The sequence below is a fragment of the Cladophialophora carrionii genome, assembly GCF_000365165.1.
Source record: "Cladophialophora carrionii CBS 160.54 unplaced genomic scaffold supercont1.2, whole genome shotgun sequence".
Lineage (NCBI taxonomy): Eukaryota > Fungi > Ascomycota > Eurotiomycetes > Chaetothyriales > Herpotrichiellaceae > Cladophialophora > Cladophialophora carrionii.
This window is the reverse complement of record NW_008481827.1, coordinates 2,777,277-2,791,393: the sequence shown is the minus strand read 5'-3', so window position 1 is coordinate 2,791,393 and position 14,117 is coordinate 2,777,277. Positions and strand designations below refer to the sequence as shown.

General features: G+C 54.2%; 8 protein-coding genes across 8 annotated transcripts; 6 read left to right on the top strand and 2 right to left on the bottom strand.

Annotated features, from left to right (window-relative positions):
• Positions 1–734: 734 nt before the first annotated feature.
• Positions 735–1,196, top strand: G647_03079 (ATP-dependent Clp endopeptidase, proteolytic subunit ClpP; the record flags this gene model as incomplete). The annotated part of the gene is made up of 1 exon (XM_008727425.1): positions 735–1,196. One exon carries the CDS (start codon positions 735–737, stop codon positions 1,194–1,196), a length of 462 nt encoding a protein of 153 aa, XP_008725647.1.
• Positions 1,197–2,161: 965 nt separating this feature from the next.
• Positions 2,162–3,736, bottom strand: G647_03078 (uncharacterized protein; the record flags this gene model as incomplete). The annotated part of the gene is made up of 1 exon (XM_008727424.1): positions 2,162–3,736. The coding sequence occupies one exon, from the start codon at positions 3,734–3,736 to the stop codon at positions 2,162–2,164; it is 1,575 nt and encodes a 524-aa protein (XP_008725646.1).
• An 876-nt stretch (positions 3,737–4,612) lies between these two features.
• Positions 4,613–6,055, top strand: G647_03077 (uncharacterized protein; the record flags this gene model as incomplete). Its single annotated transcript, XM_008727423.1, has 1 exon — positions 4,613–6,055. One exon carries the CDS (start codon positions 4,613–4,615, stop codon positions 6,053–6,055), a length of 1,443 nt encoding a protein of 480 aa, XP_008725645.1.
• A 310-nt stretch (positions 6,056–6,365) lies between these two features.
• G647_03076 (cytidine deaminase) lies at positions 6,366–7,047 on the top strand (the record flags this gene model as incomplete). Its single annotated transcript, XM_008727422.1, has 2 exons — positions 6,366–6,453; positions 6,644–7,047. The coding sequence occupies 2 exons, from the start codon at positions 6,366–6,368 to the stop codon at positions 7,045–7,047; spliced, it is 492 nt and encodes a 163-aa protein (XP_008725644.1).
• Positions 7,048–7,488: 441 nt separating this feature from the next.
• G647_03075 (uncharacterized protein) lies at positions 7,489–8,131 on the bottom strand (the record flags this gene model as incomplete). The annotated part of the gene is made up of 2 exons (XM_008727421.1): positions 7,489–7,855; positions 7,929–8,131. 2 exons carry the CDS (start codon positions 8,129–8,131, stop codon positions 7,489–7,491), a joined length of 570 nt encoding a protein of 189 aa, XP_008725643.1.
• A 525-nt stretch (positions 8,132–8,656) lies between these two features.
• Positions 8,657–9,808, top strand: G647_03074 (uncharacterized protein; the record flags this gene model as incomplete). Its single annotated transcript, XM_008727420.1, has 1 exon — positions 8,657–9,808. The coding sequence occupies one exon, from the start codon at positions 8,657–8,659 to the stop codon at positions 9,806–9,808; it is 1,152 nt and encodes a 383-aa protein (XP_008725642.1).
• A 1,677-nt stretch (positions 9,809–11,485) lies between these two features.
• G647_03073 (uncharacterized protein) lies at positions 11,486–12,121 on the top strand (the record flags this gene model as incomplete). The annotated part of the gene is made up of 1 exon (XM_008727419.1): positions 11,486–12,121. One exon carries the CDS (start codon positions 11,486–11,488, stop codon positions 12,119–12,121), a length of 636 nt encoding a protein of 211 aa, XP_008725641.1.
• A 1,374-nt stretch (positions 12,122–13,495) lies between these two features.
• G647_03072 (uncharacterized protein) lies at positions 13,496–13,735 on the top strand (the record flags this gene model as incomplete). Its single annotated transcript, XM_008727418.1, has 1 exon — positions 13,496–13,735. The coding sequence occupies one exon, from the start codon at positions 13,496–13,498 to the stop codon at positions 13,733–13,735; it is 240 nt and encodes a 79-aa protein (XP_008725640.1).
• Between the last annotated feature and the right edge of the window lie 382 nt (positions 13,736–14,117).

Genomic DNA, 14,117 nt, shown 5'->3' with positions numbered 1-14,117 from the left:
ATTTCTGCGAGAACCCCGTACGCGGAGGCTCAACAAGCAGAAGTGGCTCAGCCTCGTCCCCGCATTTTCAGCCTTGCCGTACTCTTCAAAAGTCGCACATGAACATCCCCTGTAGTTACTCTCCTCTTTTGACGCGACCTTTGCCCTCTCGCCGTCCACACCTCACGATGCGCTCTGCACTGCGAGCTGCCTCTCAATTCAACTGCAAGGCAGGCCATTCGGCCGCCACCCGGGCGGCAACATGCGGCGCCGCATACCTCAATGAGCCCTCGCGGCGGACGTACTCGTACTCCAGATCTGCCCCCCCACCGCAGCAGCGGACAGCATCAAGTTGGCTTCCTGTTCCGTTCGTGACCGAGACACTTGCCGGGATGGTGAGTCAGGGGCATTCCTCCGGACTACGACGATTAGCCAGGCTAATGCAGCTCCGCAGACACACACCACGGACCTGTTCTCGCGACTACTCAAAGAAAGAATCGTCGCCCTGTACGGGGAGGTGGACGACCGTATGGCGTGAGTACAACAGCTTATCATTCTCTACTTTCTACACACAAGAAGATCTATATGAGATTCTGTGGATGTCTATCTCCAGCACTCCGCCCTCTGTGCTCTGTTCTTCATGCCGTTCCCTGGTGGTTACCAAAGTTTCGCGATGCTAACACCACGGCAACACCAGCGCCACCGTCACGGCCTCTCTCCTCTTTCTTGAATCAGAAAGCGACCGTCCGATCAGCATGTATATCAACTCGCCCGGCGGGAGCGTCACGGCCGGCCTGAGCATCTACGACTGCATGCAATACATCGTGCCGGAGGTGTCGACGCTCGTGCTCGGCCAGGCCGCCTCGATGGGCTCTCTCCTCTTGGCGGGCGGCGCACCGGGCAAGCGCTACTGCCTGCCGCACTCGTCCGTGATGCTCCACCAGCCGTCGGGCGGCCACTACGGCACGGCCGCCGACATTGCGATCCACGCCAAGGAGATCCTGCGCGTGCGCACGCAGCTCAACAGGATCTACGAGCGGCACTTGACGCCCAAGAACAAGGACAAGAAGATGACGGTCGAGGACATCGAGAAGATGATGGAGAGGGATTACTTCCTGAGCGCCGAGGAGGCCCTCGAGCTGGGCGTGGTCGATGAGATTCTGGCGAGTAGGAAGAAAAAGCCCGAAGATGGGGAGAAGGACAAGGAGGGGACGTGAGCGGACACGGACAGGCAAGATCTGTCATCTGGGTACAGCACACCTTTCTTGAGGAGAAAAATACCTGGACTGGGAAGGAGCTGCTCTGCTCGGAGTACAGTATCCAAGCGCCGTGGATCTTCTGTACACTATGCGGACTGTGCAGGAATGCGAAAGCTCGCTCGCCCATTCGCGTGCGTCCGCCTTGTACCACCACCATGTATTCGATGGGCTCTCTGCTTCGCGTGGTGGGCGCTTTATACGGACCGGGCATTGGAATCGGAATGGGAATGGAGATGGCGATGCAGATCCCCCTATCACCATAGTGACTGCGAATCCCCTCTCAATCTTCGAGACGCACCAGGAGGAGGAAGACGCCCGAGAGGAGCACTGTCTTTCCGTCAGAGGCCAGACCAGAACGCCCGCCAGGCATGTCAAAAGGGGAAAGCATGGAGCAGATGTTCGCATCTTGACAAGGAGACTGCAGGAGAAGAAAGGTGTGGATGAAGTTGAATTTTAGTTGGTATTATACCAAGGATAGATGACTATACAGGTCTGCTCAATTCATACAAGATCGTCCTCCGGCTAGAATCTGAAAGTCGTACAAGGATCATCATATCTGCAATTTGGTCCAAGATCAATATGGGCCCAACAGGGCCCAAGAAAGCATGAGACAGGCCCAATGGCCGACTCGAATGGTAGAATTCTGAGTGAATAGTGGCACACGAGGACTTCTTCGTGGGAGGACTTAGATCCCGTGCAAGCCCTTAGGACTTGGGCTTGTGAAAGATCCGGACCAAGACGCACGGCGATGCGTGTCGAACAGATCAAAACTATCGCTTTCACGTGTACTGTATCAGGTTCGCTTGGTCGAGGGCTTGCTTTTGGCAGAATTCGATAACAAATCAATAAATGACAGGTCGTCGCGTCGTTAATCGTAACATCATATCTCGTCAATCCTGGATCAGAAGGGAACTGTGCTGGTGCTATGACCATGTTCCCCGGCGTTGAGGAGCTGGACTGGCAGTGCGGCTTGGTGGTAGGCGTTGTTTCTTCATGGCAGGCTTGAATTCTTCGTCGTCATCCTCAACTTCCTCCACCTGTGCTTGCGTTTGCTGTTCTAGTCCTTCAAGCATCTGGGTCCAGAGGAAAACATCCCCAGCATCATTCATCGCCGAAGACATGGCTTGTTGGCGTTGACAGATCTCAATCAGTACGGATCTCGAGAGCTTGCTGTCGCCCGAGACGTATCTGAGGGCGGTGTTGAAGCTTCGCCGTGCTTCTGGATATCGCTCCTTGGAATGCTGCATACGGCCAAGGCGCCTGTATGCCAGGCCGACCCGCCAAAGATCGATGCTACCAGGAACCTTCTGAAGTTCTTCTAAACGACTCTGAACTTCGTTGCAAAGATCCTCAGCTTCTCCGTGTTGATCCTGCGCGACGTCTCTGTACGCCTGTAGGAGAAGGAAGTATACCGAAAGGGCCGAATTCGGCCCGATCGCCTTGTCAACTTCCTCGATTGACGGCAGCCACTCGCTCAAATCTGCCATTGGATCATACCATAGTAGGTCCAGAGCCCGATTCAGTCGGACCTCGAAAAGCAGCTTGTTCTGCTTGTCAATTCGGCTCTCAAGGCCGTCAAACATCGAACGCGCCGCACGTTTGTATAATTCGCGAAGCTGCCTCACATCCAAGTCGCCAAAGTCGCTGAATAGCGCATGCCTTGAGTCTTGCGGATCAAGGTACTTGTGCGCCCAATCCTTCACATTTCGTAGTACAAGGCTGGCAATGGGGGCGTGACCAGAATGGGCCACTCGCCCAACTTCATGGAGCAACGACATGGGGATCTCGTAGTACCAGGACTCAAAGAGGCGAGGGTTCTTGAAACTTGCCAGGGCTCGGTCCCATTCCTTGAAGGCGAGATCATGCTTGCCATTTTCAAAGAGATTGATGCCGGCTGTTAGACTCGACGACAGGAGCCGAGACGCCTGCCTTCCGTCGTTGTGCTGCGAGGACAGTGCCGAATCCCAGGAACCATGAATGAATGCGGAGTGTGTCCACCTTCGCAGGTCCAGAAGAAACCGCTCCATGGTGTCGGTGATTTTGAACCTGTCGAGTGGTGGCAGGACGATTGATTGTCGCGGTGGTCCCCATGGGACTACCACACTTGTAGTAGGCGAAGGCGGGAGTGGTAAGGGCGACGTTGTGGTAGGCAGTGGCGACAGTTGGCTCTGGGCTCGCTGTCGAGCCCGCTTTCTCTTGAGGGATCGCTCGGCGCGCTCTCTCATGTCTTCCGGATCGGCACCGTTAGTGGAAGGGCCTTCGCCCTCGACAATCATTTTGGCCTCATCTTCTTTGAGATACTTTCGAAGCTTCCAGGCCTTGATCCTGTTCTTGAACATCTTCTCAGACGCCCAGAAGCTATGCTGATCCCTTAGAATCCTCATCACTTCCGGAAGGGGTCTATTCTCCTCCTTGTACAACCGGGTAAAAAGCGGACGCCATACCTCCCAGTCGCTGTCTGTGCGTGGGCGGAATAAAGGTCTGGTTGCTGGATCCATGGCTTTGGCGGATTTGCTCCTGATTAACGCATTACAGTAGCAGCAGGCACGAACGTTGAGGAGGCGAACAAGATCGAAGGCGGAGTGACTGGAGACTAAATGAAGACGGACCAAATGCGGCTCTGCAACGTCGACTACCAAAGTTCCTCTTGACAACGTAGATGTTTTGAAGAAGTGAGGTTGGTTTGAGGCTGACCAAGCGAAGGGAAGACGAAAGTTCCTTCTGCGGGCTGCCATAAGTCTAGAGCGCCAAGCCCCTAGTTGACATCGGGTAAAGCGTCTCTTGTGCTCTTGGCACAGAGAAATGCTCAGTCTGACGAGAGAATATTTTGGTGGCTCGCACACCAGCGTCAGAATATCATCCTTTGTCCTATCGATCCACTGAGCGTCGACTTACCGAACGCACTGCGACAGCTGATCCTCCATAGCAGCCTCTCTTTCCACCCGCTTCTCACGCGCCTGAATTGACCTTGAGCTGCATCTGGGCTGGCTTGCCTGTTGTGAAGCATCTGTGGGCGGCACCACCAACCCGGTCAGACCTGAGCACAGGCTCGACCAAAGGGCCCTGCGAGGGACTTGTGTTATTTCAGTCACTCAGCGAATCACGGCGACATTCCGGGAGCCTGGTCTACCCTTTTCGGGGTGTAGTGATCTTCTGTCTTCAAACGCGTGGATCAGTCATCTCGGTCGGCTGAGGCTTAGCACAGTAGATCACTCTCACCTCCAGGCATCGTGTTCTGAGCGGGCTTGATCCTCTTCCTGTCGTCCCCATTCTAAAACACCACATTACGTTGACGAAGTCTCCAGCACCCGAAGTCGTTCTCTAACCCACCGGTTTTGGAGTCGACTCATATCGGATTGGTCAGATGAGCGGCCATGCTACAAGATGCCGACAATGTCGATGATGCCCTGATCAGCAGCCTCAGTGCCCGTCTCCGGCACCAGGTGGAGGAGGTCGAGCGAGCGTATCGTACCGGCCATCGAAATGTGCGAACAGTCCTGCGACGACAATATGTCAACACCATCCATCCTAGTCCAGACCATCCCCTCTGCGAGCTCTTGGGGGAGGAGCACCTCTTGAAGGTATTAGGACTGTTGTCAGCAACTGTTGCTCTCTTCACCTTGGCCCGAGTATATGACGAATGTCACGCAACATTATGTCGAGCGCTTGCAGCAGGTCGTAGAGGCGAACTTGACTACGACGGCTTCCGGCGCAGCCCATGTGTCGACCTCCGTGAGCTAGCTGATCAGATACGGCAGCTCGAGGAAGCTGTTCATGACCAGATCATCTTGGAAGCCACTTCAAAGGATACGTCGCTGTTGACAGCTAGATGGCACCGACTTCCACCCATGACATTTGACAACCTTCCGCGGCTGCATTCCCTTGCCGATATTCTCCCCGGAGAACAGTCGAGGAGCCATGAATATGCTGGAATCGGTGGTGGTGGAGGGTCCGACATTATCAGCGCCAGTTTGATAGGTCACCTACTGCGAGGGCAACACAAGGAAATGAACCTGCTCATTTCTACGAGGACGTGGACCACAGGTTCGCAGGGAAAGAAGGGCTCAAAGCTGGGGATCAAGCGTGAGGTCTACAACCATGGTGGCACGGTTCAGGACCAGGGGCGTACTGTGGCGGGTACCTTCCGAGTCAGGGAATACACTACTGCAGAAGGTCGCGACCTCGAAGCTATCCCTCTGCCATTCCATCGCCAGATATTCATGGTTTTGGACCAAGGAGAATCAAAGGCGCAGATATCTCAGCATGATCAAGCGGATCTCACAGAACAATTCGGCGCTGTACTTCGTCAGGCCGAACGTCGTGTCGAAACAGTGATTATTGTGGACACCGGTGGGGATGTATTTGGAGCCGACACAAATGGAATAACAACTCCGGACCAGGACTATCGAGTTCAAAAGGCCATGGGTCCTTTGATTTCTGAGTACAACCTCGTGACCGCCGTTGTCGCTCCAGGAGTCGATGCGCCCGCTGACGCCCCACGCAAGGCCTTCGAAGCCGGAGGGGTGGTATACAAGCCAAAAGAAGACGAAAAGAAAATGCTCCTTGACCTCCTCGTCAGCAAGTACAGAATGGACGGTTCCGACCCGAATAGATTTGGCAAGACGACACTAGCATTACAGGCGCGATTGCGGGGAGTCGTTGGTTGGACTTCCCTTGACCTTCCGACATACGTTGTTGACACGTGGGAGAATCCATGGAACAGTTTCGTGTATATCAGGGAATGTATGAGCGACATCATCTTCATGCCTACAACAGACTTGCTCCCATTAATCGAGCCGGCAAAGAGGAGAGCTTGACGGAAGCCGCTTTCGCGGTCAACTCTAGGCTTTAGCTGGACAACGAGCCGATATTGAGGCGGAAGAGCTATTGCACGCAGTAGTACGAGGCACTCCGAAGCTGGCGCAAGGGTGGTGCTAGGTTGATGCTGGGAGGCGACTCCCGTCCCACAAGGCTGTGGGTTTCTTGGCAAGGCTGTGGATTTCAACCTTTGAACTTCCACCCTTGCACTTTTCCTCCAATGTACAATTCTTGTAAAACATCAAATCTACCGGAGTTGACCCAATCTCTGGCCGCATACAAGCCTGTGGAACTATTGAAAATTTCGGCATGGCAGACAAGGCACTAGTACCATTATCAGATGAGGAAGTGGCCAAACTTGCCACCCTGGCGATCGAGTCCAAATCAAAAGCATACTGTAAGTCCGTTCAAAATTCCCAGTGACATAGGGAGGCTCCCGCGAGGATCCACCCAGAATCGAAACGAGAAAACACCTAGCCCGCCAGGCACGAGAATAAATTCAAGGACCTGCTATTTCAGTCACTAATCATTGTCCTCAAGCTCATCGCGCCGAGGCCCTCTGACTGATAAATCGTCTTTGAATACAGGTCCATACTCTAATTTCAGGGTCGGGGCTTCTGTTCTCCTCTCGAATGGGACATACCACACCGGCGCCAACGTCGAGGTCGCTTCGACACCCGTCGGCATCTGCGCGGAACGATGCGCCATCGCGCCCATAATCGCAAGTGTTTCTCGTCCCGAAATGCCGATTCTTCGCGCTCTCGCTGTGGCCACAGACATAAGCCCGCCAGCCAGTCCATGCGGTATGTGTCGGCAATTTATCAATGAGTTTGCAAGCTCGAGGGAATTGCCGATTTACATGTACGGCAAGGAAGGCTTACAGGGGAAGCCCGTAAAGATGACGATTGGGGAGTTGTTGCCGATGTCCTTCGGGCCGAATGACATGGAGAAGAATCCGGGCTCGGTGCCGGGAAAGGATCCGGCGCTGTGAGCAGGGAGAGCGCTGGATAGCTGGTGCTAGGGTTCCGTGGTAGTACGGCTTACAGGCCAGAACCCCTTGCGAACTCTCGTCAATCATGTTGATAGAGGTTGGTTCCTTGGCCAAGCCACACGAGCCTGACCTTGTGAAGGTCTTGATTGAGTCGTGTTCGCCGCAATGCTCTGGGGTTTTTAGCACTTTGGTATCTGAGGCCTCTCTGATATTCAACGTGATGACACGCGCATTGGAGGTCGATCCGAGTAAATCCAGCACGGCCATATGCTGTGGTGAGATCCCACGTTTAGTGCCCCAATGGCGGCCCATCAAACGAGTAAGGCAGCCTCTTCCACCTGCCATCATATCTCCCTCAGTCCTCCCATTCGAGCAAGGGTCTCTGCTATGGGCTGCAGTTGACATCAAGCTGAAGGCGTGGATTGCGTCCTTTTTGGAGGTTTAGAAGACATCCTCCGGATCTACCTTAAAATCCTCCCCGTTTCCTCTAACATGCTGCCGGTCGACATCCCGATCCAGTGGCTTTCTCATATCCAGCGCATCCTCTCCGTTCTTCGAGATCCCGGTGGGATCGTCGGAATAGTACTTTACTACCGTCCGGAAGGTCGAGTATCCCATGCTCTCGTACATTTTGATGGCGTTCCTGTTGCTCTTTCTCACGAAGAGATCAACGAACCAGGCGTTTTGTTGGTTACATGCCTTCTCCAGAGATTCTGTCAACAGCTTGCCATATCCTAGTCGACGGTACTGCGGCGCTATTGACAAGGCAGTGACGTGGCCATGCCATGGCAAGTAATGCTCCGTGTTCCTACAAGAAAATTCCCTTGCATTCAGGATTGCTCGCCCCACGGTTATATCGGAAAGGCTGGCCGTTCACTTACAGTAGGTGACTGGGCGACTCTTCGACTTTGCCAATAATGTAGCCCACAATCTGGCCGTGTTCTTCAATGCACTGGAAGAGAGACGGCCATCTCATCAGATACGTGAGGTAGAAATTCAAATCATAATTTTCTGTGTATGGGTCCAGGTTGCATAGGTTCAGATGGAACAAGTCCGATGGCTGGACTCGTCTTATCGTTGGCATCGCGCCTCATCCTCCCCCGTACAAACAGATGTCTGAAAGAAGAGGTCACGCCTCGAAATAAGCGTGAAGCTGATGGAGCAAGTTTGATTGTGGGGGTGGAAACGATGCACCTGCAACTCCGACGAAACGCGCCGTTGCACAAATCACCTGGCGACCAGATCAGCAACCGCTTCACTTGGATTCCTCCTCGTACCGTCCAACAACTCATTTACAGATAGACGGGCATCGACCGACATGCTTCCACCTTCATAATAGCGGGAATTCGCAGTCAGCAGCAACATCCTCATACTCGGCTCAAACGCCGCCTGCGCCAGAACAATGACGGGTCTCTCTCCACCAACCTCCCCGACAACACCTTCACGTAAGCGCAGGTCACTTCGACTCTCAAACGTAGACGTATCGCAAGACTTTGCATCGCCGAGCCCGTATACCAGCGGTACGACGAATGGCACAAGCTACTCCAGAAGGTCGTCGCGGACATCGCAGACCTCGTACCAGCCACGATCTCCCGTGACACCGCGCCCAATGTCGTCGAAGTCGTCTAGACCGCCCTCCTTTTCACAGTCGCGCAGGCTGAGTCGGAACAGCATAAACAGTAATAGAAGTATAGAACAGCTGTGCGACAATGGCATGGGGAATTTAGCCGATGAGCTAGAACAAGCATGGGACGACGAGGTGGACGAAGAGGAAGGGCAGTCCATCTTCCTCGAGGGGCTGAGGGAGGGCGACGTAGCGCAAGACTCATCTATGATGCGCGATATCCAGAGCCCTATGCATGATCTCGGCTTCGGCATGGCCGCGCAGAGCCCACGGGACCAAATTAATGGACTATCCCCAACATCGAGTGTGCCGCTGAACCGCAGCGATTCACAACCGCAGGAGCGCAAGAAGCCGGGACATCAGAGACACGAGTCCGCGTACGATGGTTCAGACTACGGCCCAGAATCCGAAGCTGAACAAGAAGACGAGACGCTGTCGCCGATGTTCCGAAAACGACTCCGCGACATCGAGAGCCTGACGCGCATGTGCGTCAATCCCGAAGACGCCGTCAGCGAGGGCGGAGGCACCGTACGCCGTGTGATATCGGGCTTGAAGGACCTTGGGCCGCAAGCGAATATCGAGTACGGTGTCACTCGCTTGAGCACGGCATACACCTCAATGGCCACGCACCGAACTCACAAGACACGGGACCTGTTTACGCAGTCGCATTCCCTTATGTACGGGGGCTCTCTGTGGCAACTACCGGAAGATCTAATCGACTTACTCCTTGCCGATATCAACGACCTGGCCGCGGCCCTACCCTTCCTGCGACCTCAGAACCCGCTATTATCGCTGCAGATCCTCGCATCTCAGACTGATGAACTCACCCAGACCCTCCGCTCTCTTACGGATCTCCTTCAGGAGTCGCGCCTAGCCTCCTCTGCCGCAACGAGAAAGCTCAAGTCGGTCCGCGATATGGTCGATGACATGGCCCTGGAAGAAGAGCTGGTGGAGAACAGTATACTTCTGATACAAGCCGGCGACTGGGATCGAAGGTGTCGCACTCGGCAGGCTGCGCGGACATGTCAAGAAGTGTGTGAGGGATTTGCGGATCGCTGGGGTGTACAGTGTGATGTGGACCTGTTGGCGCTGGCAGAGGTCCGAGAGCAATCCGTACAGGTATCGGCGCAAGGCTGATGCGCAGGAGTCACAAATGACCGGGTTGCCTGCGACTAGACCCTGCTTCCAATTGTGTCTGTTGTTTTGAGCGAGAAACTAATGTGTAGACTGGAAGGTCCGACTACCCGGGCATAAAGCTATTAGATGGCATGTTGGCTGATCGACACGCGGTTAGAAGTAATGAGGACCAAGATATTCATGTTACACAGGAGACGGTGGGAGGGAGGGTTCCATCAACAGACCAGACATTCGTGAACCCTCGACATGGTCATGAACAACCTCACGAATCGTCGCGATGGCAATGAGACTTTTCTGCCGCAATTCCAGCTCTTGCCACCGGTCGCACCACGATTTCTTCTTTCCAATAACGCGCTACAGCAGTTGCGGGCCGTGGAAACATTGTCTGCATGCTCCCCGGCTGTCCTCTTCCACCCGATCGAGACAGACATATTCCCAATAGGTATTAATGGATGTCATATGGAGTACACAACACACCGAAGATGCCATGGACTCCTCTATTGCGTATATTCGAAATTGCTCATCATACTGTAACTCATCACCAGGGAGCATCGCGGTGCGTTTGCTCCATGCGACTTGCCGATTTCCCGTACGCTATTCTTTTGTTAGCAAACCACCGCCAGTGCTTGCACCACTTGTACCTCGTACCCGGGAGTGGCGCAATCAGGCTTGTCCGTCAGAACCCAATCACGCCACGAAGATCTCTTCTGGAGCTTGGCTCGAGGCCCAGAAGCAGACCCTTGCTGCCCTTGCTGCCCTTGCCACTGATGTAGCTCCCCTGCTCCGACCACTGGACCTGCAATTTGCCGTTCCGACAAACTGGTGATGGCCTGTGACAATCATTCGACCTTCTCAATTTCTGCCTCAGAAAGTACCCAGTACCCAGTAGGCACGCCTCGGCGAACGACAGATCATATGCTTCCCACAGCCGCCCTGCGCCTCGGAGTTGTTTGTTCTGATCACAAGCTATTCTAGGTTTGTGAGTGGAAGCACTCTTCACAAGCACTCTCGGGTAGCGGCTCTACCTCGTGGAGACCAACAGGCTCAGATATCCGGGTGCCTGCGAATAAACATTCAGCATGACTGCCGAGATATCCAGTCAGAGGCGGCATAACACGAGCGCCGCCCCTTAAGCTCTACTCAAGCTCTATCCAAGCCGCCAAAGCTCCACCATCACCCCAGCTAGGGGAGACGCAACTCTCGAACTACCGCACCGTTGACTGACACCACACCTGTTTCGCGGCTGGCGAGCAAGCCGCTCCCAAACCAGGCAAATCAGGCAATCAGGCTTGAGGCTTGTCTCACCAAGGTGACGTCCTTCCACACAGGGTTTCGCGGTCCAGCGTCTCCGCCAGCCTGAAGATCAATGGACAAAGAAGCTTTCGAGCGTCGCGAGAGCTTGCCCTGCCTGAGCCGCTAACGCACGTCGAGCATGGCTATTCGGCTATTGGACTCCATGGGCAATCTCCCTCGGATAGAGGTACCCACTGCTTCTATAACTGCTTGTTGATATGGGCGCGCTCTCTTGACTCAAGCCTCACCTCTTCCTCTCCTCTACTATCTGTCACTCGCTACCGTCACTCGCTTCAGCACACGCAACCTAACCAACTATCTTCTTGCGCAATCTTTCCTCTGTACTCATAATACCACGCGCCAACCGTACACCAAGACAAGAAGATGAAGTCGATCGCCATCATTGCCGCCTTGGCCGGCCTCGCCGCAGCATACCCGGGTGAGGTCTTGCGCAAACGCGCCCTCGCACCTCGTGAAGGTTGTCCTGCAGAGCTCGAGGCCGGCCAATTCGAGTTCCCCCACTACATCACTCAGATCTCGAAATCTCAACCAGACAAGGCGTTTGGACCGCAATACAACGGCGTCTTCACGCCCAATGACATTGCCTCCATCTTCAGCTTCGACGTGCCGGCGGAGAGAGCCGACGCGAACTGCACGTTGGAATTCATCTTCCCAGCAAAATCACAACTGAAGACGTCCAACTTCGACTACGAGGGCGGTGGCTCGTTCTTCTTCACTGGTTACAACCCAGGAAGCTGTCCGGGACCCGAGACCACATGGAACAACCAGCCAGCCCCAGGCCCATTCCCGCCTTTCCCACCCATCCACATGGAACCCGGCAATGCCTACACCATCGATGTCGGTCCTTGCTTTGTCGGCGCCGGCACTTGCGTCGCTGGGATGACGAGCACCAATGACACCAACTTTTGGTTTTTCCAAGACCAGGACGAGTGCCCTATCGGCATCTACACCGCCTACTCATACGGGCTACCGCCAATGCAATTCCCTCCAACCGCATAAGAGGCTTCATGCGTGAGAAAGGCAGATGATGGAGGCGGGCGGTGGCCGGTACGACTTGTTGGGTTCCAGACTGGATCTGCTGGGTAGTACTCGGGACGTCAGTTTATGACCTGGCAAACACATAACAATCTGGCGGACTGGGTGGGGGAGCTTCATGTCACCAAACCATCGAGGTTGGGTAACCACGTGGCTGTACTCAGGCGCAACGATCATAAGAAATGTGGTACACAATATGCGGACAGCGGTTCGATGCATGCCCTCTTCCTAAGCAACGTATGGGCCCAGGGGACTGATGACTTTGTTCCTTGTCCTGCCTTCAATGGCACTCCCACGTTGTACGCGATATCTTTCCTTTTCCTTTCGGCATATCTGGCTGGTGGTCGACGATACCCTGGTTTTTGGCAACCGCATAAATGGAAAACTGCGTAATAGATGTTCTTTGCAGCACTCGGATCTCTTTTCGGGTTTGAACTTGGAATAAATTAATTAGAGCCTGCGAGCCCGAGCTCGAGTCGCGAGCGCATCGTGAGTACTCGAGTCAAGTCGCACACGTGCCAAGACCACAAGCTGAGTCATGTGATGTTTTATTTGGCAAGTGTGCCTGCGGCTTCGAGTAATTTTCAATAACTTGGATCTGGATTCAACCCTCATTGATCAAAAAAATAACAATCATCCGCGGGGTTGGTGTCAACTCGAGGTCAGCTCGATACAGTGTGCTCCATAACTCGCCTTTACGACGCTCATACCGTACAGCGGTCGCAGGACTCGTGTCGACTGATTCCGAGTATTTGTACATCCTATTCCTATCCGGCTCGCTACAGTACAGCGGTCGCAAGACACGTGTCGACTTCCGTATATCTAATTATACCTCCTATTCCTATCCGGCTCGCTACAGTCCGTGTGGGGACACCTCTCGTGCGCGGGTCGAGGGAGGAAATGCGCATGTACTGTACGGAGTACTTGCTACATTCTGACGAACTTGGGCGTTCCGCCTGTCCAACTGTGCCTGGTATCAGGTATAGTACTGGATAGCCAGATGTGGTGTCTGTACACCGGTTAAGTTTGCTTTTCGACTGCAATCGCTGGCAATGGGCCCCGCGCGTCCTACACCGTCCCACAATCTTCGTCTTTTTTTCTCCTCGTATTCTCATTATGTGGGTCTTTTTCGATGGCGACAACAGCGAATACTGAAGACCTTCCTCTCGGACACGAAGCAATCGCCATCTTGCCCGACCTGCGGAATCGGCAGAGCAACCGCATGACCGACCGCCACCTGCGGCAAGCTCGGCACGAACGATTGGGCACCTCAATGTCGAGTCCTATAGAGGCACCGAGCCCAAATACCTGACAGGGACGAAGTTCCAGTTCATTATCATGGCGCTGCGTGTGAACCCCATCCTTCGACGCCTAGATGCCGACAAGAATGTCGCTACGGCGGTACCGAGCATCACTGACCGCTTCCACACCGTCGCCGACGTGGGATGGTACTCGTCGGCATTTCGACTCTGGACCTGTGCATTTGAATTCGGGTTCGCGAAGCTAAACACGCTCTTCTCAATCAAGGCCGTCTTCATTATAGGAAACGAGAGCTTCTTCGTCGGTTTTCTGCCCTGACCACGGCTGCTTCGTCGCGCTCTCTTAGGCGGGGACGAAGTACCCTCGGCAGATGGGAAGGTCATGGAATGGTTCCTTTCATTTGCCGTGCTGCTCGCCGCCTCAACTTTAACCAAACCGACGTGGGGACTCCACGGCACGCCCGTTCCAGGTCGTGAAAAGTCGAAGAGCCATTGCGGACTTCCTCTTCACCACGTGCACTAATTCCATAACCGACTTTCGGGTTGGGATCCTTTTTCTGGGTAAAGTATGGGTCCGCGGTGTTTATTGCCATTGCACAGGTGACATTCGTGGATCAGTTGTCGTCAAAACCCGCAAGATCTCGTCCCAAGGTTGACACAGGCCTACATTCAAGAACACGGACTTGGCAATATTGAGAATG